This window comes from Platichthys flesus, chromosome 2 (genome assembly GCF_949316205.1).
Source record: "Platichthys flesus chromosome 2, fPlaFle2.1, whole genome shotgun sequence".
NCBI classification, from domain to species: Eukaryota; Metazoa; Chordata; class Actinopteri; order Pleuronectiformes; family Pleuronectidae; genus Platichthys; species Platichthys flesus.
In genome coordinates this window covers 26,770,196-26,797,530 of record NC_084946.1, presented here as the reverse complement: position 1 = coordinate 26,797,530, position 27,335 = coordinate 26,770,196, and the positions used below count along the sequence as shown (strand labels likewise).

At 42.1% G+C, this 27,335-nt stretch overlaps 1 protein-coding gene across 1 annotated transcript; it reads right to left on the bottom strand.

Annotated features, from left to right (window-relative positions):
- raly (RALY heterogeneous nuclear ribonucleoprotein) lies at positions 1 to 26,557 on the bottom strand. The gene is made up of 8 exons (XM_062411896.1): positions 26,258 to 26,557; positions 22,704 to 22,776; positions 19,098 to 19,145; positions 15,494 to 15,657; positions 10,525 to 10,644; positions 8,384 to 8,574; positions 6,972 to 7,019; positions 1 to 3,062 (listed from the first exon to the last, which is right to left on the bottom strand). The coding sequence occupies exons 1-7, from the start codon at positions 26,511 to 26,513 to the stop codon at positions 6,975 to 6,977; spliced, it is 897 nt and encodes a 298-aa protein (XP_062267880.1). The 5' UTR covers positions 26,514 to 26,557; the 3' UTR covers positions 1 to 3,062; positions 6,972 to 6,974.
- Between the last annotated feature and the right edge of the window lie 778 nt (positions 26,558 to 27,335).

The following is a 27,335-nucleotide window of genomic DNA, read 5'->3' as shown; positions in this document are numbered from 1 at the left end:
TTGATCTGTGATAACAAAAGTCCTCAGACAACGGTCACAGCTTCCACCTCTTTTTATTTGGATTATTTACATGTGTTGTAAAGGCCTCGGTGCAGACAGAGGAGTCGGCATCATCACCTTCATCACCTTCATCGTAAAGGAGGTCGTTGAAATAACAGCAGAGCCTTTTCAGAACATCAGCATGTAGCAAGTGGACGGGAACAAGAGGAGAAAATGGGGAGAAGAAGTGAAAAGATGTCGAGAAACAGGAGGAAGAGAGGAAAGAGAGAGACACAACATTTCACCCTGAAGATTCATTATTTTATAAATCAAGAGTCACTGATTGAAAAGAAAAGAATCGTTGAAAATTCAAAGCTGGAGATCTGATCATTTCGTGGTAAAAAAAAAAGTTCCAGGCTGTAGATCACATTTACATAAAATGATGCTGTACTGGCTGATGATTCAGGAAATTATAACAAGTATATACAAGCAACAGTACAAATTACAGTGTAGCCTGTGTGAAGGTGAAGTTCTTAAACAAACCTGCTGACAATGACGAGTAAAACTAAAGCAAGAGAAGGCAAAACAAGGCAGTGGGAGAATCAGCTCAGACTTTGGGTTCAAGTTTGTTTTCAATGTCGCATTTAATAAATGTATTTGTTTTGAGAAAATGTTCGTAAGACTTGAGGTGAGAACATTTATGTTTTCAGATCAAACCTAAATCCGTAATACGTCATATTCTGCAGCTGGTTCTCTCATTTGAAACATTAACAACACAAAGACCTCGATGACATCGTGAGGAAACGTAGAATCATGGGAAGTTTTTAATGGGGAGCTGAATTATTCACAGAGGTTTTCCTGATCTCAAAATAAATGGATTAAATTCATTAATTAAATCACTGGACAAAGCAAATTTGTGTAAACAATCAGTATTTCTTCAACATTGTTTGGTGGATACAAGACGTCTTAAAGGACTTGAACATTTACTCCGATTGTGACTCTCATAATTTAAAATAGTTGATGACTGAAATCCTGAATCATGTCTGAATATGACCAAGATCTAAAAAAGTGTATCAGCAACATTTGGCTCTAAACTAGAAAGTAAAAATGTAATTGTATAAATGTAAAAATAGAATTCAGCACGATTTATATCATACGTCCAGTAGTTTAATTCAGAGAACTTACATATTATCCCTTTAAATCATTGTGCTTTCCCAATCTCTCACACAGAAAAGAATAGAAAGAGAAAACAAACGAAATCAAGATCTGTATGAAAACGAGACGAGAGTTGAAGAATAAACCCAGAACGAGGAAATAGCAGTGTTTGGCCCAAAGAAGAAACCAAAGACGACCAAGAAAAGCCCGAGAGGAAAGTGACGGATGTAATAAAAGTCTAATGTGAAGTGAGAAAGGAAAGTTGGACAATGGAGTGAGAAATAAATAAAGTGAGAGGGAAACAGGCGGAAAGACGTGGACAAGATAAACAGATGTTGGGAATAAAGAAAAGCGGTCAGAAAGAGATGGAAGCAGGTGAATAAAGGAAGGATGAAACAGACAGAGGGGGGGGGGACAAAAGGTTCAGAGACAGTTTAACTTCATCAGCAGCAACAAAACGATTTTATCTCCTCTTTGAATAAGTGTCAACTGAGGAATCCCGTGATCCATATTTACCTCTACTGCTAATAAGTCTATATTTACATTATAATGTGTGTTTGAGGGACCGAGGCTGCTCATCTGCAAACTGGATATTATTATGACGGGGAAAAGACCAAATTGATATTTCTTTATGCATCAGGACACAAACTTGATTCAACTCTTAAACAGGCTGTTTATGAATCAGTTAAAATCTGATCTCGCTAAAGTGGAGCCACAATAACCCTGGTCGCCCCCTGGTGCATGGCTAAGGCACAGGTCAAAACACCTAGACATCAATCAGTCATGTTTTACTGCTTCATCTCTAATGGGGCCAGTGTCCTGTTGGTTTTTAATTCTGTTGGTTTAACTTCTTCTTGTTCAGCACTTTGAGACGTTGTTATAACATCATCACATCAAACTTTGATTTATCAGCTCTTATCACCACATGTCAAAGCAATTAGCCATAGTTCTAAAAAACATTATGACCCATTCCTCATTTTTAACAAAGCCATTTTGGGGCCATGACTCTATAATAGTGTTAACGATCTTACAATGTGATTATTGTTTGATAAATATATCAGATAATTAATCAATTACAATCTATTTTGAACTGTATATGTGGTTTAATAAGCTGCATTAGATCTTGAAACTTATTCAATATTATCACAGATTGGGTTTGTGGTTAAACTTTGGAGCTGAACGTTTTATATATATATTTTGTTTTTACACAGATGAGGAAATTTCTTCTAGATTTTAATCCAAAAAGAATTTGCCTCAACCAGGTTTTGTGATGGAGAACCAGCTGTGCCTCAGCACGTTGTGTGTTCAGTTGTGTTGCTCTACGTTGAAGCAGCAGATGATGATCCCGTGTTTGTGGCTTAAACCTGCTCAGATTAAGATGCGTGTTGGCAGCAGCCTGCTGTTTTACTGTCTCCCCGTGGCTCCGAGTGTCTCCTTCACTTTCGGTTTTTCCTTGTGTATGTGTGTGTGTGTGCGCACACGGGTGTTAGTATGTGTAACTCATCACTTTACGACGTGTTCTGTCAATACCCTGCTGTTTTAGTATCTTCCTGTTGCTCTGGTAAAGTGTGAAGTCTGTCTCTGCTGGAGTTTTAACGTGTGTGTGTGTGTGTTTGAGTGCGTGCGTGTTGCTGTGTGTGTGTGTGTTTATGATGGTTGACATTGTGAGGACATGTTGGCAGGTCCTCACAAACATCAAAGGCGTGTTTGAGGGTAAAGGGGCTGGGAATGTAATTTGTCAGTGACAGTCCTCACAACTGAAGTAAGACAAGTATGTGTGTAGGAGAAAGTGAGTGAGGGTGAGTGTGTCGGTCGAGCTCCCTGCTGTTTGATGGCGTTCCTGTGTTGTCATCCATCTCTCTCTCTCTCTCTCTCTCTCCCTCTCTCTCTCTCCTTCTGTCTGACTCGTCCTCCACAGGCCTCTCTATCTGAAACAGAAATGACATTGAAGGGATAGTTTCATTTATTGGGTGAACTATTCCTTTAAGCCTTCACACATTCAGCATGAAAAATGAAACAAAGACGTAGAAATCGTAGGAATAATGTTCAGTAACTTCACCTCTACACACAGTGGTGTCAATTCGACCTATGAATGAGTTTTAAATATTTTTCTGAAATGTTTATGTTGAAGTGATTTGACCGTCAGGGCCACCGTTACAAATCAATTTAACCCTTCAGCTTGAGTTTTCACACGGATTTCAGTTTGTCATTGGCCTGACGAGCTTAGCGCCAGTGGGACGGGTTGACCTGCACTCAAGCTAACGTTGATATTTCACACAGCACTTTGGACTAAAGCATCGCCATCTGATTTTCATTACGACCGTGCCCCGTCTCTTCCCTTTTGGTTTAACCCTCGTAAAGCTCCGGTTTCTCTCAATTCAGAAGACATTCAAACAGGCTTTTAACCTTTGACCCTGACTCGTGCTATCTGTGACACATAGTGCAGACTTTACGGCCAACAGATAAATGCTATAGTAAGGTTAATTATTTCTGTAACACCCCTGTTAGTGCTTCTATAAAGAGAAAAAACACTGGTGGGGGTCCTTTTAAAGTACCTTCATTTACAATCCGTATCCAGAACTTTACATCCATGGTGTAAACCATTAAAGTATTTATGTTTCAAAGTGATGTTTCAACACGAAGCTCCAGGAGAACATGCTAACTCCACACAGGAGGAACCGGGATTCAAACCACAGACATGTATGTGTTGTGTAAGTCTTTGAAGGCGACTCTATGCAGTACAGTCAAAATATATTTTATATTTGATCTATTCTGTGTAAATTCCTTGCGTGGCAGCTTCTCTTTTACAGGAATGCCTTGATCACTGAAGGCTGCCCTGGTCTGAACTAGCATTTGCATCTAATGCCTTGCTCAAGGGCGCCAAAGTGGCTATGTTGAAGGAAGGGCAAGTGCTGCTTGATCACTATTTCAACCCATTTAATCCAGTTGCATCCAGACACTAAAGTCTATTTGGACACAAACCAAACTGGCTTCAGTGGTAAAAACACGTTTGATTTCATGTAAATAAAATAAACCAAAAATCTAGACCTGAACAAAGACGCGTTATATTTCTATAAAGGTTCAGTTTTCAAACATTCTTTGACAAAAGAAAAAAAGTTAAACTGTGCAGTTCTTGGTATTATCTGAGAATCCAGCCGTGACATCGAATCGAGCCTTCACGTTATATTTGTTCCCTGCACATAATCTCTCAATTCACAAACTGCCGCGGGGCCGTTTTATTTTATCTGGAAAGACCTCGAATCAAAAGCCGCCGGTCGGCTCAGCGGGGATTTGATCATCGAGTCCAGTGTTCAGGGTCGACGAGTCACCAAGAGGAGGAAGGTGAGGGCTGAGGGAGGGTGGACTTCAGTTTTCCAAAAGGACAAAACGTGTCTGAAATGAGGCTCCGACTGTTTGGTCTCTGTGTAATTCAAGTATTATATAAGAGTAGAGCTTTTTATTATTAGACATAATATCGTAGTACGACTCTGCACATGCTACGAAACTGTGACAGGAGGTTGTGTTCTCCTCTAAAGCCACAAGTCGTATGACGTCAACATTTAACATAGAATATAATAACATAGTACATAATGGGACATCCAATTCCTCGTTACTGCTATCCATCCCTCCATGGAGGACACAATCTATTATAATGTGGTGAATTTAGAAAGAATGGAAATGAAACAACGAGGATCCGATTCATCTGTTGTTGGTCACATCTCATTCTTCTGCTCCGTCACGTACTGTACAAGCTTCATTTAGACCACACTGAAACCAGAACCACATTTTAAAGATCACTAAGAAATGAGTGTCACAAAAGCCGATCGTTGTAAATACCTGGCAAACAACTAGACTCAGTGTTACCATTAATAAGGTTAATAAGGCATTAGTCATGTTCTGTGAAAGCAGCAGGACGACTCCGTAATTAGAACGTTTTTTCTGATCTAATTCTGTGGAGCGACCAAGCTCACGAGCAGAATGGTGGTGGGATGTTGTGCAGCCACTCAAAGGTCGAGGTGTTCTCTCTTCACTCGTCCGAAACTCCTGCCAAAGCAATTGCTTCTTTGTTTACCCAAGACGAACCTAAGACGGTCGGACACTGAGATTCTACTATAACGTCTTGGATATTGCACTGTCCCCCCCCCCCCCCCCGCGCTGGATATCTGTGTACACAATCAGCACAAGTGGGCGGCATCTATTACAAAAAATAAATATCTGTGCCTGAGTTTCAGGTTTTGTCAGGGTTTGTTTGCTCGACAGGTTTCCTGCCAATATCATGGAATTAGACGGAGTCAGATCCAGATGTAAGAATGTCAAAGATGTTTAAAGATAGAACGATGTTCTCCAGAGAAGCAACAGTACATTTTATGTATAGGGAAATATTAATATAGTTCATACAATGTGTTTTGTGTGTCATCGACAAACACATTCACAGTATATGTACTACAGCCGAACCAATGATAATTACCTCCCCATGGAGACTCGTACTTTGTCTGTCTGTTGGTTTTCAGAATCAATGCAAAACCAAATGAACAGATTTCCACAAAACTTGGTGGACGGGTTCGAGAAAGTCTTAATGTCCTTTTGGTGCAGAACCAGGAATTAAATTTAACTTTCTCTGTGGTCGTTGCCACAGAATTCATTCAATCCAGAGAAGAAACATGCATCTGCCAAACTCAATATTAGTGATTAGAACAGTTTAAAGTATAAATGAAGACGCTCAAAGTTCTGAGAGTGAATGGAAATGTAAGAAGACGTGCGGGTGAGCACAGACTCGCACAGTGTGGAGAGCACACGGCATGTTCCTGCCCTAAAAATCATAAAGATCTGAATTCAATCAAAACCAGATGTATATCACTTTATGTGAAGCTGCGTTTGTTTTCCAGCCATCGGCTTTAAACTTACTGAGGCATATATATATATATATATATATGTGTGAGTGTGTGTCCCTGTGTGTGTGTATTTCTATAACCTTCTGCCCCGGGCCTGCACAAATTGCCAATTTCCTCCTGTCTTTTAAAAAACACTTCCACGCTGGTCAAATGCTCCGCCAATTTGCGATGGATTCTGACTTTGTTTACACACTTGGGCCGTGACAGAGTTCTGTTATTTTGCTTTTATTTGATTATTTTCAGACATCACATGGAGATAATTTGTTTCAGGATATTCATTGATTCATTAGCTTTGCTGCTGATCCTCTGAGGGTCACTGGGAGGCTACAGTCAATCCCAGCTGACACTGGGGAACAGGAGAAGGAGGAGGAGAACATCCTGGACGGGATCACAATCAGATAACTGACGTATAAAGGCAAACAGCCATTTTCACTCACACTTACAGGAGGTTTAGATTCTACAAGTCACATAACCTGCCTGTTGTTTTTACTTTGGAGGGAAGCTACAGGAAGCTGCAGAAATCCAACAGAGACACGGGAGAGTTCAAACCTGTTGCAGAAATATTTACTGTAAAACAACAAGAGGGCAACTCAATTGAAAAGTTAATGACCTTATGGAAATGAACAACCAGGCAGGCTGGTGTTAGGTTGTTGGTTCAATTCCTTGACGAGCAGGGTAACTATGAGTGGGAAAGTGACAGCACCATGTGTCCCTTCCTTATCTCTGCCACTTGGTTTGAAAGTGTGAGTGTGAAGGTGCAGCAGCAATAGATCCCTGGTTCAACAGTATGTGTCTTTACTTTGTTGCTTTTCAAACACACAACATCTAAAAGTGGTCAGGAATAAGAAGTGGAGGCTGATTTAAGTCCACTGGTCCTTTGAAAGCTGTGAATGTGAATACATGTGATAGACCCGGACTGAACTGAGTCCACAGAGAAACACTCACGTCTCACGGGTGAAGGGATTCCCTCTCTGATGATAGGCGACTGTTTTCCTGAACAAAACAACACAGCGTCAGTGAAACTGTCCTCAGATCAGGATCACGTCCACTTCTGACACACCATCACTCAACAGGAGGCTGGAATTCATCATGTTTTCATAACAGGTTTAGAAGAAGAACTTTTTAAAATGTTTTTACAGTTAACATTTTAAAGAAAGTAATATTCATTGAAATAACATCTTATTCTCACAGAAGTAAAACATTTCCACACATATTTCCACACTCACCTTTATCAAAATTTAACATTTTGTATATCTTAAAGGGCATTAGTTATACGACTCAGGATTTGATATAAAGAATCACAATTATTTGAATTTTAAGGATTTATATGATGAAGAACCCTGTTTAACCAATCCAGTGAATACCAATAAGATAAAGTCTGTGTACACCCGGGTCTGTTCTCTCCCTCACTTGAGGACGTCCCCTCTGCTCATCGTCTTTTTGAGGGGATCAGTATTGAGCCCCCCCCCACACCTCTGTGAATTAAAGAAGCTGAGCTTGTCGAAACCCTTTCATTGCCACGAGCAGCTCACACACAAGAAACTCAGCATCGAATACACGGGAGCATCACTAGGTATTAAGAGGGGGAAGGTTGCATAAGAAATTAAGCCCTGAATCTAAAAAGCATTATATTACTTAGCATCAGAGAGAATTCATCATTATATTACTTAGCATCAGAGAGAATTCATCAAGTCGACTGTTGCCGGTGACTTTCTGACCTGTTCTGAACAACAACTCCTGCTTAACCTCACAGATAAAATAAGACATAAGACAAAACAATATTTGATTTTCCATAAAGGTAAATAAAATATCTTCCAGCCAATTACGCTGGGAAATTTGATGATCTGAAAATTACACCAGGGAGCCATCCCTCAGAAATCCCCCTGATGATTTGATAAACTATTCTGATCTCCTTTTATGAAACGATTGGTGGACTCACCACACACCGTCAGTACAACATTTAATAATATATAATACACACATGGGGCATCTTTGAAATGTGCAGCAGTTACAGGCTGTGAAGAACAAAAGGGATCAAATCAACAGATCATACAATAATTAATAACCAATCGCATAATCAGCAATTACGCGACAGAAATCTACTCAAAGCTGATATGAGACAAAAGTTGAAATAACGTGAATAAAAAAAAGGGATTAAAGGGATTTTGTGCTGCCATACATGCTATGACTACTTCCTTCATGAACCCAGTTCATACACTCATATATAGAAAGGCCTCAGTTGACTAATTAAGTGGAAATAAAAGGGAAATATAAATGAGCATTAAGCCTTAAGTCCTCTGTTGGATCAATGTGAGGACACTCAGTGACACTCAGACTGGTACAGGTGTAATACGCACCATGTGGTCTTGGGTGTCGTGTGGTGTGTGCTCTCCCTCCTCCTCTTCCTCATCTTCTTCCTCCTCCTCCTCCTCCTCCTCAGCTTCGCTGTTCTGTCTTTGCTCCTCCTCTTCGTCATCCAGCTCTGAGCTCGACTCCTCCCCTTCCTGCCACGCCTCCTCATTTTTACACTCGTCTGCCTTCCTCAGTTCTGGATCAGAAGGAACAGACAAACACAAAACCACCAAACATCAGACTTGTTACAGCAGCAGAGTCAGGGTGAGACAGACGAGAGCATGACAATATCTAAAGGCATAAGAATGAAAATAATGCATTGAATAAAAGGTGCAGAATATGTATTTTACATACGCCTTTAACTAGAGAAATGTTGTTTTACAAATATAACAATAATTTGGATATTGCCCATTGGTTTAATAACATGGACCAACTCATCACCTGATAACGAATTAGCTTCTGGATGCAAGGGGCAAATGTTTTCGGAAATCTGGACCAAAACTCCATCTTTCAAACATGGTATTTTTATGAAATGTGAGATGTTACTAGTGGAATGTTTCTCCACACAAGCAGTGGTAGTTTTGATTTCTAAGACCATGTATGAAAGCAGATATCTGATGTGTTTAAGACACTGTGCTCCAGATCCTTTGCTCCTCACACGGACTGTTTACCTGCTGGCGACCAAAACTAGAAAAAGAAACCAGAAGCTTCCTGTCTTGATTCTGCACGTTCTCCTGCAGAGTCTGTCAGTATCACTGTCTCAGTCACTCTGGTCTAAGCTTTAACTCCCAGCTTATTAACTCGGTAAGAGATTTGATCATTGAGGTCTGTTCTTATTTTTTGGATCTGCCTCGTCCTTTCACCTCTGGACCACAAAGCCTGTGAAAGTTGGGGAAACTCCTGGAATCCTGAAATAAACTTTATTCCTAATTCATATCCTTTTATTTCCTCAAACCTTCACAAAGCCAAATCTGCCTCCAGCACTTTGAAACACAAGCTGTTCGAATGCAGTCGTCTCACAGAATAAAGTTTAATAACCCGTCGCTAAACCTGCTGACTTCCCTTATTGTTGGATTGTATGCGGTACCGCTTCACTGCGCTGTCTGTGCATTGCTCTCATAAAACAATGCCACGGCTTAGGGGATCAGTCGGTGAATCTAATGTGCAGAGAACCATGAGAACCTCATTATATCATCTGGCAAGTGGGCAGCTCGCCGTGAGACTCCCACATGAGCAGTACTGGGTCTCCTGTGTGCCATGAATTTATATTGTGTATTTACATTCCTAAGAAAACTGTTTAACTTCCACTAAAGCAACAAACTGGGGACTGGTAGCACATCTGTAGGCAGCAGCAGCAGTAGCAGCTTGTCAAGGCCCTGAACCTGACGGTGGCTGATGGGATCAGAACCTCACCGGCTGGAGAGAGAGTTTACAGCTGGAGGTCGAGGAAGACTAAACCCCAAAACATTTTTATCATTTTTATTTAATTCACTTCTTCTTATATTTAGCACCACCGACAATTAAAGAAGATGATTTTAAGTGGAAATGAATTGATTCCAGAGTGGACTTTTAAAGTTTAGATTACTGTTGTTTGAATTTAATTGAATTGAATTCTATGGTATTGTATTATACAACAAAATTCAAGGAAAATAATCTGTGAATCACATCTCTGTACACCTCTGATTTATGTTTGAATGTTCACAACACAATGCAACAAAACAACAAAATGCTATACAATGCTGATGGAGAACACAGGACAACTCTTCGGCTTAATAACTAATTCTGAATGAAACGAATACTTAAGAATTTATAGCCTTCTTCTATTGGTAGATATTATTTATAGAAGGTGTTTCATCATGCATGGGACCTGATTTATTATTCAAATTAAGATATCCCTCGCTAACTATTTCATTAAAAAAAAAAAGCCAGTTAAGGATGCAGACAAAACCAAAGGAAGTGAAATCCTAAAAGTTATTTCCTGCTTGTTTCTCTTGATGTGAAAATGATTTATTCCCCCCCCCAGTGAATCTAACGGGGCGTGTACGATGAGAGTGACAGTTATTACTCAAACGATTCTCACAGTTCATATTTCTCAGCATGTTTCCATTTACAGGTTTACAGTGTTTGACTGTGTAGTGTGAGTCACCTGCGGCGGTGATGTGTGCGTCTTCTGTGATCTGCTCCAGTCTGCCCAGCAAAGCTTCGATGTTGGTTTTAATCTGAGTCAACTCTGACTTGATCGCCTGAAGCTCTGCACCCCTCACTGCTGCTAGAGAGAGAGAGGGAGGGAGAGGGAGAGGGAGAGAGAGAGAGAGAGAGAGAGAGAGAGAGAGAGAGAGAGAGGGAGGGAGAGAGAGCGAGAGAGAGAGAGAGAGGGAGGGAGAGAGAGAGAGAGAGAGAGAGAGGGAGAGAGGGAGGGAGAGAGAGGGAGGAAGAGAGAGAGAGAGAGAGAGAGAGAGGGAGGGAGGGAGAGAGAGAGAGAGAGAGAGAGAGAGAGAGGGAGGGAGAGAGAGAGAGACACACACACACACACATACAGACAGATATGAGAAAAGTTAGTGTTCATGCTCTGATTAATAATTTAAGTGTATAATTTTAGTGTGTGTTACTTTATTGAGCTCGAGCTTCCGTCTCATGCTGGAAACTGAAGTTAGAAAGACATGAATTTTAAACACTGGTCATGTGATTTTCTGAGGTCACTGAGGGGTCAAACCATGACATCACCAGCAACCTGCCTGAACCATCTGACCAAAGCCGGGGGGTGGAATTGAAAAATGGAGAGGGTTCCGTCTTTTGCTTGGGAATCTGCCAGTGACATTTCTGATGGTTATTGTTCATGTGAAGCAAACACCAGAGAAAATGTCTTGGAACCCAAAACGTCAGGGTTCATTCTTTTGGGATCCATCAATCTCCCCAAGCGCCTGAACCAACACATCCTGAGAAAGTGCATCAGAGCCTCGGGTCTTATTATGTGATTCTTTCAGTTCCCTTACTCTTATTTTATTTCATAATAATTTTTATGAAATTTCAATCCAAACAATGATTGTTACTTCAAACCATGAGATAAATATATATATATATCGTATATTTCTATTTGTTAGCTTCAATGAATTTTTCTTGATTTCATTTATTTATTTATTGATCTGATTTAGCAGTTAAATTAACTCATCTTGTATTGCACTGACATGTTGTATTTTCATCGTTTGTCCTGCAATAAAAAAAAACAATGAAGCATTCACAAGTTTCTGGAGCAAATGACAGAAAAGAGGTGAGAGAGAAAGACGGGGGGTGGGGGGGGGGCAGAGTGATGAGTACATTGGTAGCAGCAGAAAACAACTGGAGTCGTGCAACACATCTGGTGGTTGTTTTTTGTTTCACCACAATATACTCACAATTATTACCATATTTCACCGACTGTGAGTGAGGGAGGGGATGTTGCGCAATGCTCTTCCACCACTCCTCTCTCCCTCCCTCCCTCGCCCTCTCTCTCTGATGTCTGTGCTTCTTCCATTACATCGTCTTGCTCCCATGTTTTCGTCCCTTCTCTCTCCCTTCTGCCCTGATTTCTCTATCTTGTCCACTTCCCTGTGAATCCGTTTGTATCTTGTTCCATTTCTTGATTCTCCTCCCGTCTAATTGTTTTCTTTCCCGTCTCTCACTCGCTACTCTGCACGTCTCTGCTGTCAATGGACATGTCTCAATACGCAAACCCAGCTGAGACAAATCTGTCTTGGTCTTCAGATGCACTAAAACTATCTCCTCCTCACTCTGGTTTCTAAGTCAGATCTTTCAATACTCAACTCCACAACCTCAAAGTGCCAGATATGCAGAGTTTGACAAGATCCACGGCTGCTGATGTGCAAGCTGCTGCAGACAATACACTTTCTAAAGAATTATGTTTTGCCAATTTATTTTTCTGGAAATAAAACGCTGCCAGCACTGGGAGAAAAGCATCCATAAAGATTTTACCATCTCTGGCAGGACTCGGCATGAACTCGGTAGATAACATTGTTGCTCTGCATAATAATGCATCAAGCAAACAGTTATCTATTGTAGAGGTTCATCCCCTGCAACCCCCCCCCCCCATCCCAGACTGATCAGCTCCTACAGTTAATCATCTAGAGAAACTCTTTCATATTCAAAGCGAGTTTGGTCGCCCGCTGCACAAGAACTCAACCAACCTCAAAAACACACTCTGTGGTGTAAACACTTAATTTACCTGTGATTTAATGTGTTTATTTGACCAGTAAATCCACAATTTAATAAATATAAAACAGTGCACTGCAGGTTTTCCACATGTAGGTAGCCAGGCTGCATGTGCATCAGTGTCTGATGATAACTGCACAGTTCACATAGTCTGGATGTATGGCACTAACAGGGGATCGGAGCCTGAGAAGATCCAGGTCCCGTCTGAGAGGTTAATGAATATCAGATGTTTCTCCAGCCCGTTGGCCTGGATTTCAAAAGGTTACCTTTCCATCAGAATTTTGCAATATGCTGCATCCAGAGCTGCGTTTTTCTTCCTCCTCAGGATCTAATAAAAGTCAGATGCTATAAAACACTTGTGGTAACACTTGATTCTCTCTGAAGTTAAAACTATAATAAGAGGAGGAGGAGAAAAAACGGCACAAGGGAAGTATTTAACTATTGATGTTTGACAACTTAGAGTATTCTCCTCCAGGTTTTATAGCACCTCCCTGACAGTATCACTGAGTTGTGGTCTGGGGGGAGTCAGTGAAATAAGCCAGTGTGCGAGGCGGAACATTTGATCGCTGTAAAGTTTTATATAAATCCATATAATTTGAAAATACTATCTGCGCAAGTTCTTCTGAGATAAGTTGAACTAACCTTGTTTTGGGATCCTCTCACAGCTCGAGAAGATAACTTTCTTTGGTTTTTATCCATGCATATAAAGGTTTGTGTCACTAAAGCCTGAGAACAATGTTAACATCAAATAATTCTATTAATAAGCACATTATTGTTTCTGGACTGTTTCTACTGACGCAACTCGTCTTCCTCCCACTGCCCAGAAATGCAGCCAAAGCATCTCAGACATGATCCAGACCAGGACAGAGGTCGGAGCCAGAACCAAGAAGGAAAGCTGTCAGTATGTATTTAGCATTTTAAACGTATAGAGACAAGAGGAGAAAAGAGAAACTTTGCAAATCTTTGAGTCCAATTTGGTCAAATGTACTATGACAACAGATTAGTGAGACACATGATCTAATAATAAACCTAATATCAGAGCGTTCGGTGCTCGTTTAAACAGCAGGAGCACCGAGTGAAGGACCTGGAGTCTGTCAGTCGACAGGAGCTTGAGATCCCACTGGGGTTCCTCCACACTGAATTCAAGGCAGCTCCGGAATTACTGCATTTTCTCTTAAGCTCAGACTTCTGACCTCGGCATGGTCCCTGCAGAGGGAGCAACAGGAGACAAGATGATGCCCCTGCACTCTGAGCTCTTCTTGTCTTTAAATGGAAAACACTAAAGTTCCCATCACGTCTGATTCCCACCAGTAAGAATTCTGAAATCCCAACTTAATCCAGACCCGGTAGAAGTGAAGAAAGTTCACACTGTTTTAACTTCACCTGAAGTACTGTCTCTCTCTCTCTCTCTCTCTCTCTCTCTGATGATGGACTGAACTGATGAAGCACTTCTTCACTTTCCATCCCAGGCCTCACTCAACCATGAACACACACATCACATCCATCACACTCCACACATCAGCTGTGGGGGTCAGTGTCTGATCCGAGGACACAAGGGAGCTGGAGCTCCTCAAGATGTCTGAGCGTTTGGGTTCGGGACATTCTCTAGACTCTAGCTTGAAGAAGAACAAGCAGTGTGAAGAAGTAGAAACTCTTGTGTGTCTGTTTGACTTTTTCCTTTTCAAATCCATTTTTGATGCAACTTTGATGAGTACACAGAAACACACTCCGATCAGTGACATGAAAACTGCTTTGTGAGCCCGGACGTTCAGGGAAACTCAAGAAGTGAAAGAAAAACAACTCAGCTGCTGTTTGGAAAGAAAAGGTCCAGGTCGAAGTCAGATGTGAAAAGAGCTGAAGCAGAAAAGAGCTGAAGCAGCGTCGCTCCTCACATCTGGAATCTGAACATGATGCTGGATGAATGTCTAATGAGCAGGATGCAAAAATAAAGTGACAACAGTCGACCCGCTGCCTGAACCTGCCACCGACATGTAAAACATGAGAGCTGAAGGGAAGATGAAGGGTTCGAGTCAGAGTCAGAGTTAGAGGTTCAAGAGAGGAGAACATGAGAGAGACGAGTCAGAAGATTCAGAAAGACACTTAGTTTTCTAAAGTTTACTTTCAATGCAACAACCGATATATAGATAGACAGACAGACAGACAGACAGACAGACAGACAGATAAATAGATAGATAGATAGATAGATAGATAGATAGATAGATAGATAGATAGATAGATAGATAGATAGATAGATAGATAGATAGACAGACAGACAGACAGACAGACAGACAGACAGACAGACAGACAGACAGACAGACAGACAGACAGACAGACAGACAGACAGACAGACAGACAGACAGACAGACAGACAGACAGACAGACAGACAGACAGACAGACAGACAGACAGACAGACAGACAGACAGACAGACAGACAGACAGACAGACAGACAGATAGATAGATAGATATGGGATAAATGGACTGATCCAGGAATTGTATTATAAAAGTATTATTATTAAAAAGACATAAGTATTCCTCCAGTATGATATTGAGTGATACTGAAAAAGAAAAACTAAAATCTGATTGTTAAAAATTCCTTTTTGACATTATTACTAATATTATTATTATTTGAATATATTCAAGTTTTATTTGAAATTGTAGGTGAAGCACAGCACAAGGAAATGTGGGCTGAATACCTTATTGAGAATATATTACATATGTGTTATACTACGGGGACACAGTGAAGACGTGGGGGGGGGGGGGGGGGAGCTGGCAGAGGCTGCACAGCTGTTTGGACACAAACGATTGAGTCTGAATACAAGTGGCAGCGGCTCTCCACTGCTGGTTCACCGTCTCTGCTGGATGAAGAATATCTGAATATTTGTTTATGTTTAATAAGCAGACACTCACATCTCTGTTTGTTTCCATTGCTGGTGGGGAGCACCGAGGCGTTACGCGCCAGCAGTTTGACTGGCAGGGATTTGACTCGTCGCACCAGGGGCACTGCCACCCGCGGGCGTTTGACGGGCACCACCCGGGGAACTGGAGACACCCTGCCACGGAACTCAAACAACCTGCAGAGACAGACAGGAGGGAGGACAGAAGGGAGAGAGAGACAGGCGGGAGAGAGAGACAGGAGGGAGAGAGAGACAGGAGAGAGGACAGGAGGGAGAGAGAGACAGGAGAGAGGACAGGAGGGAGAGAGAGAGAGACAGGAGGGAGGACAGGAGGGAGAGAGAGACAGGAGGGAGGACAGGAGGGAGAGAGAGACAGGCGGGAGAGAGAGACAGGAGGGAGAGAGAGACAGGAGAGAGGACAGGAGGGAGAGAGAGACAGGAGAGAGGACAGGAGGGAGAGAGAGAGAGAGACAGGAGGGAGGACAGGAGGGAGAGAGAGCGAGACAGGAAGGAGGACAGAAGGGAGAGAGGGACAGGAGACAGGACAGGAAGGAGAGAGAGACAGGAGGGAGGACAGGAGGGAGAGAGAGACAGGCGGGAGAGAGAGACAGGAGGGAGGACAGGAGGGAGAGAGAGACAGGAGAGAGGACAGGAGGGAGAGAGAGAGAGACAGGAGGGAGGAAAGGAGGGAGAGAGACAGGAGGGAGGACAGGAGGGAGAGAGAGACAGGAGAGAGAGAGAGACAGGAGAGAGGACAGACAGGTGGGAGGACAAGAGGGAGAGAGAGACAGGAGAGAGGACAGGAGGGAGAGAGAGACAGGAGGGAGAGAGAGACAGGAGAGAGGACATGAGGGAGAGAGAGACAGGAGAGAGGACAGGAGGGAGAGAGAGACAGGAGAGAGGACAGGAGAGAGGACAGGAGGGGGAGAGAGACAGGAGGGAGAGAGAGACAGGAGAGAGGACGGGAGGGAGAGAGAGACAGGCGGGAGAGAGAGACAGGAGAGAGGACATGAGGGAGAGAGAGACAGGAGAGAGGACAGGAGGGAGAGAGAAAACAGGAGAGAGGACAGGAGAGAGGACAGGAGGGGGAGAGAGACAGGAGGGAGAGACAGACAGGAGGGAGAGAGAAGCAGGAGGGAGAGAGAGACAGGGAGGAGAGAGGAGAAGTAACCGACAAAGTTAAGAACTAAGAAGAACGAAGGATGAATTAAGCTGAAAAACAAATTAACAGAAGGAATAGAAATTAAGTTATTCTGAGAAATGAATTCATAATACAAACAAAAAACATTCAAAAAAATGATTTAATTTAAATTCACAATTATCCAACAATTATTAATTATTAATTTTGTCTAAATATGTAATAATTGAGGAATTTACAAATAATAAAATAAGATATTCATTCAGTCTTAAAGACACAAAATAAAATACAAATTCGGGTACAATCAGGAATTGCTCTTGAATAAAAGAATATTATAACAAGGGATTTAGAAGAGTGAAATATTATAAATAGAACCATTTTGTCGTTCTTAATTTAAGTAAAAACCTGGAGATGCACAGAAAACCATCTGGTCCTGAACGACTCTGAGACCAGAGAGCTCATCATGGACTAAATCCCACTGCTATCAATATGATGCAATATGTGTTTGTTTTATACATTTTATTTAAAATCATTCATCTCTTTTTTTTGTGTGGTTTGGTTTTTGCAATGGTGCAAGAGAGCAAATACCGAGTTAAGTTCTCTGGCTGTTCCCTCCAAAGGGGGAAAGTGATGCATTAATCAGGGAATTAAAGAGACACAACTGATCTTCCCTCCCTGGGAGAAAGAGGAACCAGGATGGAAGACTTTGAAGTTGTGTGTATCCAGTGATTCTCATCCCACTGCCTCGACTCTGTGAGCAAGCATGTGCCATAACAACCCTATTAACTGACCACAGACCTGTCACTCAAAGAAACACAAGGACTTCCATGTATTTTCCCTGTAACCCCTCTGTGATAATGTTATCGTCCATTATCTAAGATCAAATGCAGCAAATAATCCAGATACTTCAACACTGTTTCCTACTCTTCTCCTTCAGGCTGTTTTCAGACTCGTCCTCCAGGTAAAATCCAGAGTTTGTGTTTCACACGTGCACAACACAGCAGGAGGTCCTCTGCACAGACCCCCTCACAACAGCATCAAATCCCTCAGGTGGAGACAGGAAGTGATGTATTAACTCCGCTGTGGAAAGCAGCTTTAATCTTACAGTGACTAACCTCTGGAACTGTATTGTTACTATACTGAAGAACTGCTCCCGTGGCAGAGGATGCTCGACATTGTCATTATTTCCCCTCGGGCTGATCACGTCCTCAGATTGGAGACAGACACTGACGTCGGGGCTCATCAGAGGCATCGTCCCTGATTCATGTCAGATGGACATCTCAAACGTCCTGTTCCGCTCTGCTCGCTTTTTAAGAACAAAACAACCAGACTTGCTGGAAGCACGGGCGATGCCAGGATGACAAATGCAGCAATTTCTTTCTGCCCTCTTTGGTTTAACGGCGATGACTTTGATGATTTTCTTTTTTTTACTTTCAGCTGCTCCTGTCAGAGCGGTTCTGATTACCACACTGTGGCAGGACTGTGGAGGTCCAAGTAAATCAACCACATCAAACCAGATGTTCCTCATTATTAGTTTCATCAGATCCTCACGAGCCAAAAGCAGATAATCCTGCTAAAAATACTTTAGTTGGAACTATGCTGAATAGGATCTGTTACTGTTTGGCTGCTGTTGGGGTTTGTGGGTAATTTATCACCAATCAATCGTTTATGAAGTTATTGTTTATGAGTCATCAGGACATCTGTCCGGTCTCCAGCTGAGAGGTTCTCTCAGATTGGCTTTTGACTGAAGCTGTGATTGGATCCGTCAGTTCATCAATTCTCCTCCAGCCTGACAAACCTTGCGTCAATGGAAACACTGGGATCTCAACTGGGATTTATTCAGATAAATAACATTCCTGCAGGTGCACAGACACACACCTGCACAGCTACTGCTCCTCCCAACTTCACCTGACTTCAAAGATAATTCCACAACATCTACCAAAAGAGCCGAGCATCCATCTTCCTACATTTGGACTGAACCAGTTCTCTTCTCCAGTATATTAACATATAATATATAAAACAATTGTACCTGTCCACTGGTTTAGTACACAAACAATAAAGACCTGCACTAAATTACCTTTTAAAACTATTATTATATCAACAAAACGTTTGGTCATCAGCTGATTCTCTCTCACACAAACAACACTGATCCAGGTTTAGTTACTGTCTGAAGATGAACTCTGTTTTTCTTCACAGGTGAAAACTGTCTCGTCTTCATTTCCACGTCTCATAACAACGATCCCGTGAAGAGCTTCGAACTTTATATTCATTCTTTATTCCTCAGCAGAGACGTGTTTGAGTCCAGTGGTTCTCCGAGCAGCACTCAGACCTCCGGCCTCCGGGAGGTTAACTCGATTAACCTTCAGCTGATCGCTGGAAACAGCAGGGCCACGAAATCAAAATGCTCAGAGTCTGAATTCATCTCTGCTGACAGGAGGAGAAATGCTGGAGGAACCCCAAGAACCATCCTTCCTCTTACCTGTCATAGAATTCTTCTCTGTAGTAATCGTAGTCAAACTCGTAGCCGCTGGGGGAAAAAGCACATTAGGACATATTGACTATACAAAACACACAATGCATTTCATAACACAAGCATTAAATCCACATTTAAAACATTGCATGGGAAAAAAGCTTAGTCGAGCTTTGCATGCAGAGTATATACAAATAAAAAACATTAAAAATTTATAAAAATATAACATCAATACTTCTGAACTGAGTGGGATAGACAAAGAAACCACAACAACTTCCTATCTGGTTAGGAGACAGAAGGAGATGAATGACAATCTGAAGTGAAACCTGTTTAAACAGAGAGTGGATGAAGTGGGAGATGTTTAACAGGTTCTGACACTTGTCACAGCACAAACATCCCAGATGCTCGGTTCCTCAGATGTTCGGTCCAAACAAGAGACCAGGGTTTAGAACGCGGAGGAGACACGAACACGTCAGATGTTCTTAAACCCCAGGAAAAGGGAATATACAATAACTGTGTGGGGATGGGGCGTAGCAGGGGTTTGGATTTTGAGTCCAGGTTCAGCCGGGGACCTACTGTGTGGAGTTGGCATGTTCTCCCAGTGTTTGCATGGTTTCCTCCAGGTTCTCCTCCTTCCTCCCACAGTTCAACGCTCTAAACTAACCATCTGTATGAATGTGGGAGAGAGTGGTTGTCCAGACCCCCCCCCCCCCCCCCACCCCCGATGATAAGGTGCAAGAATGTCTCTGTAACCCATCACACCCTCAGATCGTCTGGACCTCACATCGGTAACGACAGATGGCTCCTTTGATTCTTGGGGGGTGGGAATCAGGGTTAAATGGGTCAAACCCTCCAGTGGCTCCAGCTTTAGTTTCACCAGGGAACCATCAACCACTTTAACAGATCTACTGGGATATCAGGTTAATTTCAGTTCACCTTAGCTGCACTCGTCTCATCCAGAGGCTACCTGCCCAGCTACAAACATCAGAGGAGCCAGAAACTTTAACTTGAAGTTCATTTGAACAGTAAAGTTTTTTAGTCAGTAAAGTACTTGTTATTCAAGGACTGCTTTATTTATTAAATATCCTTTTTTTCAGTTTCAGGAATTCTCCCTCTTATTGGGATTGAGGTACATTTATTAATTTATTAATATCTTTACATTTATAGATTATATTTTGTGTGTATTTTAAAAACCTTATCTAAGCAAAAAACTGCCAAAGAATCTGATTTCTCACGATAATATTACCTCTGTCATATCAGAAATACTCTGTCTCTGTTCTACGTTAAAAAGAAACAACCTAAACGTTCTGAGAGGCTTTGATGCACGAGGACGGAGACGTTTAAAAATAGAAGATGGTGCTTTAGTTCATGAAACAGCTTCAGCTCTCCTCCATCAGCAGGGTGGTGCTGACCCGGTGGGTTTAAAGTGTCGGATCTCCTCAAGTTATCTGGTTCAGATCGACATTTGTTCCTGTACTTAACATATCTGTTGATCTTATGTGGATCTGATGAATCTGATGAATCTGATGAATCTGATGAATCTGATGGATCTGATGAATCTGATGGATCTGATTGAATCTCATTGAATTTCATTGAATCTCATTAATCTGATGGATCTGAGGAATCTGATGGATCTGATGGATCTGATTGAATATGATGAATCTGATGAATCTCATTGAATCTGATGAATCTGATGGACCTGATGGATCTGATGGATCTGATGGATCGGATGGATCGGATGGATCTGATGGATCGGATGGATCGGATGAATCGTATGAATCTGATGGATCTGAAGAATCTGATGGATCTGATTGGATCTAATGGATCTGATGGATCTGATGGATCTGATGGATCTGATGAATCTGATGAATCTGATGGATCTGATGGATCTGATTGAATATGATGAATCTGATGGATCTGATGGATCTGATGAATCTGATGGATCTGATTGAATCTGATGGATCTGATTGGATCTGATTGAATATGATGAATCTGATGAATCTGGTGGATCTGATGGATCTGATGAATCTCATTGAATCTGATTGGATGTGATGGATCTGGTTCAATCTGATGGATCTGATGGATCTGATTGAATCTCATTGAATTTCATTGAATCTCATTAATCTGATGGATCTGAGGAATCTGATGAATCTGATGGATCTGATGGATCTGATGGGTCTGATTGAATATGATGAATCTGATGAATATCATTGAATCTGATGGATCTGATGGACCTGATGGATCTGATGGATTGGATGAATCGGATGAATCTGATGAATCTCATTGAATCTGATGAATCTGATGAATCTTATGGATCTGATTGATCTAATGGATGTGGAGAATCTGATGGATCTGCTTGGATTTAATGGATCTGAGGGATCTGATGGATCTGATGAATCTGATGAATCTGATGGATCTGATGGATCGGATGAATCTCATTGAATCTGAAGAATCTGATGAATCTGATGAATCTGATGGATCTGATGGATCTGATGGATCTGATTGGACCTGATGGATCTGATGGATCTGATGGATCTGATGAATCTGATGAATCTGATGGATCTGATTGAATATGATGAATCTGATGAATCTGATGGATCTGATGAATCTGATGGATCTGATTGAATCTGATGAATCTGATGAATCTGATGGATCTGATGAATCTGATGGATCTGATTGAATCTGATGGATCTGATGAATCTGGTGGATCTGATGGATCTGATGGATCTGATGGATCTCATTGAATATGATTGGATGTGATGGATCTGATTGGATCTGGTTCAATCTGATGGATCTGATGGATCTGATGGACCTGATGGATCTGATGAATCTCATTGAATCTGATGGACCTGATGGACCTGATGAATCTGATGGATCTGATGGACCTGATGGATCTGATGGATCTGATGGATCTGATGGATCTGATTGGATCTGATGGGTCTGATGAATCTCATTGAATCTGATGAATCTGATGGATCTGATTGGATCTGGTTGAATCTGATGGATCTGATGGATCTGATGGATCTGATGGATCTGATGGATCTGATTGGATCTGATGGGTCTGATGAATCTCATTGAATCTGATGAATCTGATGGACCTGATGGATCTGATGGATCTGATGGATCTGATGGATCTGATTGGATCTGATGGGTCTGATGAATCTCATTGAATCTGATGAATCTGATGGATCTGATTGGATCTGGTTGAATCTGATGAATCTGATGGATCTGATTGGATCTGGTTGAATCTGATGGATCTGATGGACCTGATGAATCTGATGGACCTGATGAATCTGATGGATCTGATGGACCTGATGGATCTGATGAATCTGATGGACCTGATGAATCTCATTGAATCTGATGAATCTGATGGATCTGATGGACCTGATGGACCTGATGAATCTGATGGATCTGATGGACCTGATGGATCTGATGGATCTGATGGATCTGATGGATCTGATGGATCTGATTGGATCTGATGGGTCTGATGAATCTCATTGAATCTGATGAATCTGATGGATCTGATTGGATCTGGTTGAATCTGATGGATCTGATGGATCTGATGGATCTGATGGACCTGATGGATCTGATGGATCTGATATCAGAGGCGTGTACCTGTAGAGAGAAGCTGCAGATCTCTTTAGGACTTTAGGTCTAGTCGGCTTCGGTTCTCCTGCCATGTTGACGTCTGAGAAGAAAGCAGAGGAATCAAACTTTTGTTAAATTTAATTTAAAGCTCCTGTTCCATTAAAAGCCCTTAAATCTTGAACTGATCTGGACTCAGAGATATTTATTCCAAAGCCTGGAAGAGAGAGAGAACCTATGACAAGATGAGGAGCATGTGTGCCAACGGAGCTGGACGGTGTGTTATGGCATAGTCTCCACTGGGGGGCGCTGCTGAGCCATTTTACACCATCTACAGTGAACTTTAAACAGCAGCTCAGGCTGTTCCCATTGGTTAACGTCACATTAATGTATATCCACACATTTATAAACAAACCGAGTTCGACCCAGAGTGAATAAATGATGAAGACATGTGTTAATAAATAAGAGTTTCTGGTGTGAGGACGAAATCAACATTAATGGAAGAGGATTCAAAGGTTTAAAGTAAAATAATCTATTTGTTGCTTCCTGCTTTATTTACAGAGCTGAGTCGAGGATGCAACACACATACACACACACACACACACACACAAACACAAAACCACACGCACACACACACACTTAGATAACTACACACAGTAATGGGAACACACAAAGGTGTAATTATCCTGCATTAGTTGTGGACATTTACAAATCAAATGAGTGATTGATATGGAGAATATTGAAATTAAAGGATTAATAATTAATCCCAGTCGATGAGTAGTTGAAACCAAAACCCTGTAAATTTAATTAAATTCATTTAAAAAAATGATCTCAGATAGAAGTCAGTTAAAATGTAGAGATGAGGTTTTGTCTCCATGTTAATCTCCTTTAATCTCTCTGAACTGTCTTTGATCTCATTTCACTCGTTAGTTTCTCTTCTGTAAATGCTGCCATCAAACTGCCGCTGCTGCTGCTTCTCCTCCTGTGGGTGAATCTACTTTTGCATATACTTATATATATATATATATATATATATATATATTCTATCAATGTATATGTTTATACAGGAGATTAGAGAGCATTTAAGAATTGACAACAAACTTGACTTTGACATGAATGAATGAAATCTCCCTCCACTTATTGAATTAAGATCAGAAACTACAGACGTGTGTAAACCTCTGAAACCTCACAGCTGACACACACGTCAGTAGTTGATGATCTTTCTTTACGTTTTTTATATATATATATTTAGTAGAAAAGATGGAATATGTGTTGAAGTGGTGAATTCGAAGCTTCAGCCGACAACACAAATCTCTCAGGTCGACTTCCTCAGCTGTGCTTCACGGGGAGTAATTGTTATTTCTTTCTGATTATTTATTTAATGCTTTAAATTGCAAATTTAAAGTTTGTGTTTCTATTAACAACCTGAAATACATTTTAGATTTTATTTCCCTGAGGAACATAACGCGCTCAGCAACACCTGGCTGGTGGAAACCGTGAAGAACAAATCAGGGAAACTGCTCGTATCAGTATTAACTGCTTGGTGGTTAATTGTCGCTCGGTTCTCACACAGAGAGAAAATCATCAGGGGTGGGAGTCAATCCCAGAATGCACTGGGGGGGGGGGGGGTGGGTGCTCTGCGCGGCGTTCCAGTCTCATTACAGAGGAAGCTGCAGTTTTCACCCCACCAGGACCTGCAGGACTTTGGATTGTGGGAGGAGACTACCTGCAAGACACGCCCCCGCAGGCACGACAGGAGGAAATTCACACACACACCTACACACACACACACACACACACACACACGCATAGTCTATCCATAACCATTGGGGTCATTTTTGTTTTACCATCATCTCACTTTTAGGTTCTGAAGTCGTGTTTACTGGGAAACCAGAGAAGTGAGGTGGTGACAAGGGTTAGTCTGACGTTATAAACTCTGTAAATACTTTAAACTGGAGCCCACGGTCGTCTGTGATGAGAGGAGGAGAAGAGTCGAGGAGATGAGTGCTTCAGAGAGAGAAGACGGAATTGATATGTTCCCCATGGCAACACACGCAGCACATGTGCACACACATACACACACACACACACACACACACACACACACACACACACACAGAAACACAAAAAGCTGCAGCGGGGCGGAGAGCATCACTTAGTGATCCCTTAGCTGTAACAGCGACACTACACACACACATACACACACAAACACACACACACACAAAATCACAGTTATGCCAGATACATTTGTGTGTGTTTTGTGATATCGCACAATTAAACCTTTATCCCAATACACACACATTTTCAGTTATGCTCATTCACATATTTTCTTGTATCAAGCACACATGCACACACATGCACACACACACACACACACACACACACACAACCACACACATATACACACACACACACACACACACACATACACACAAACACAGAAACACAAAAAGCTGCAGCGGGGCGGAGAGCATCACTTAGTGGTCCCTTAGTTGTCACAGCGAGACCACACACACACACACACACACACACACACACACACACACACACACACACACAGACACACACACACACACAAACACAACCACACACACACACACACAGCACTGAGAGTCTATTAAAGATTTTTGTCTGACTTTGAGAATCATTGCAGGCCTATTAGTCGTCAAGCAGCGATTTCATTTTTGCATTAAGCTCCTAAATTATGCTCATTATGAAACGATGCAGAAATGACTGAGTTCCTCATAATGCTGTGAAATGTGGAGGTCAGGGTGAGAAGGGCTTCATGGTTGATTGATTGATTGATGATTTGTCTGACTTTGACATCAGCACAGCAAGAAAAAACAGTTTCACGTGTCTAAACCAGTAAAACAGACTGGTCTGTGAAATCGTACCAACAGATTTGGCATCAGGTTTGAAATAAAAAGCTCTGGACTTGTGAAAGGATTCCGTGAGGATCTGGTGTTTGGGATTTTCAGGAGCTTACAACAGAAGCTCCTGAAACATACTGTCAGACAAACGCTGATGATTTGGACCAAACTGAGCTCGAGTGAACTTTAAGATGTGCTTGTGTTCACTGGAGCCTTCAGGGCCTCAGTCGCCTTCAAGTCACATTCAAAAGACACAAAGCAGCCGGAGCTGAGGGAATAATGGTTTGTTGTTGTCTACTCACTCGTTTGTTCCTAAGTGGAAACACAAAAAAACCTTGTTTGTCATTTTAACCACTTGAATGCTGAAGATACTGGGACCTCAACTCTCTGGGGGGGGGGGGGGGGGGGGGAGAATATAACTTAATATATATCGTAGTTGGTTAAAGTCATTTAGGTCCTTTCAATTTAAAGTATGTGTTATTTTCTGTTCCATCAATTTGTGCTGAAATCTGTGTAAAAGGACAACTCTCCTTTTTATTGACCTTCAGAGGAGCTGCAGGTAAATTCACCTCAAAACTACTTTGCATGAAAACAAAGAAGCTTCTATCCCCAGATCTCTTCAGCGTGGACACGTCTCGGCCTCACGACTCGTTTGCACGTGTCCTCTTCCTCAAAGACTCAAAGATGAAGGAGAGAGATGAACCAGGGACTCACCGAGCGTCTGCCCCGCCAGCACCCGGCCGTTCTCCCCGACCACGGCGCCCCGGGCCTGCCGCTCGCCGGCGTACTGGATGAAGGCGTAGCCCTTGTGCACGGAGCAGCCCAGCACGCGGCCGTACTTGGAGAAGATGCTCTCCACGTCCGACTTCTTCACCACCGCCGTGTTGAGGTTCCCGATGAACACCCGCGAGTTGATGGACTTCGGGTCGTTCTTGTTGGTCACGTTACTGGTCTGGACCTTCAGCGACATGCTGGACCGACGAGGTGGGGGGGCGACCTGGGGGGAGATGGGATGTGTCGGGGGGGAGGAGGCGCAGAGAGACGGAGGATCTGAAGGACCAAAGAGGACAGACAACATCGTGTTAGTCATTAAAAGAGAGAGAGAGTGGAGGACAGCTGCAGCAGATCAACATCACCGACTGGGACATTTGAGATTTGAGCTCAGAAATCAACAAACCTCTGAGAGCGAGTCTGTGAAGTGATGATGACGAAGATGAAGATTTGCTTCATTGAGTCTCAGTATGGATTTTATTTATCTGCCGAACAGGTTTTCATTCATAACTTATAACGTTTAGAAACGGAGCATTGTGCGTATCGATTGCAACAGCTGAATTCTAAACGTGTGTGTGTGTGTGTGTGTGTGTGTGTCCTTCCTACACTTTCACCTTCCCAGTGAAACCTGACTGGTCCAACTCTCATGAATCAAATTGAACTTGACCCTGGGGGACTCAGGAGATTCAGTCAAACATTCGGAATATTGTTGATTCAGAAAATCTAATGTGTGTGTGTGAGAGAAAGACAGTGAGAGACTGTGTGTGTGTGTGTGTGTCTGTGTGTGTGTGTGTGTGTGTGTGTGTGTGTGTGTGTGTGTGTGTACGAGAGAGTTTGAATGTTTCGAGTTCTTAAATAAATAATAAAAGACCCACATGTTGTTCAATGCACACACACACATATAAACAAGTTGTTTATATTTACAACTTATGCATCGTTGCGCACACACACGCATGCACGCTCACACACAAACACACACAGACACTTAGGGCTATGTGCCATGTATGCATGTCAGTGTGTT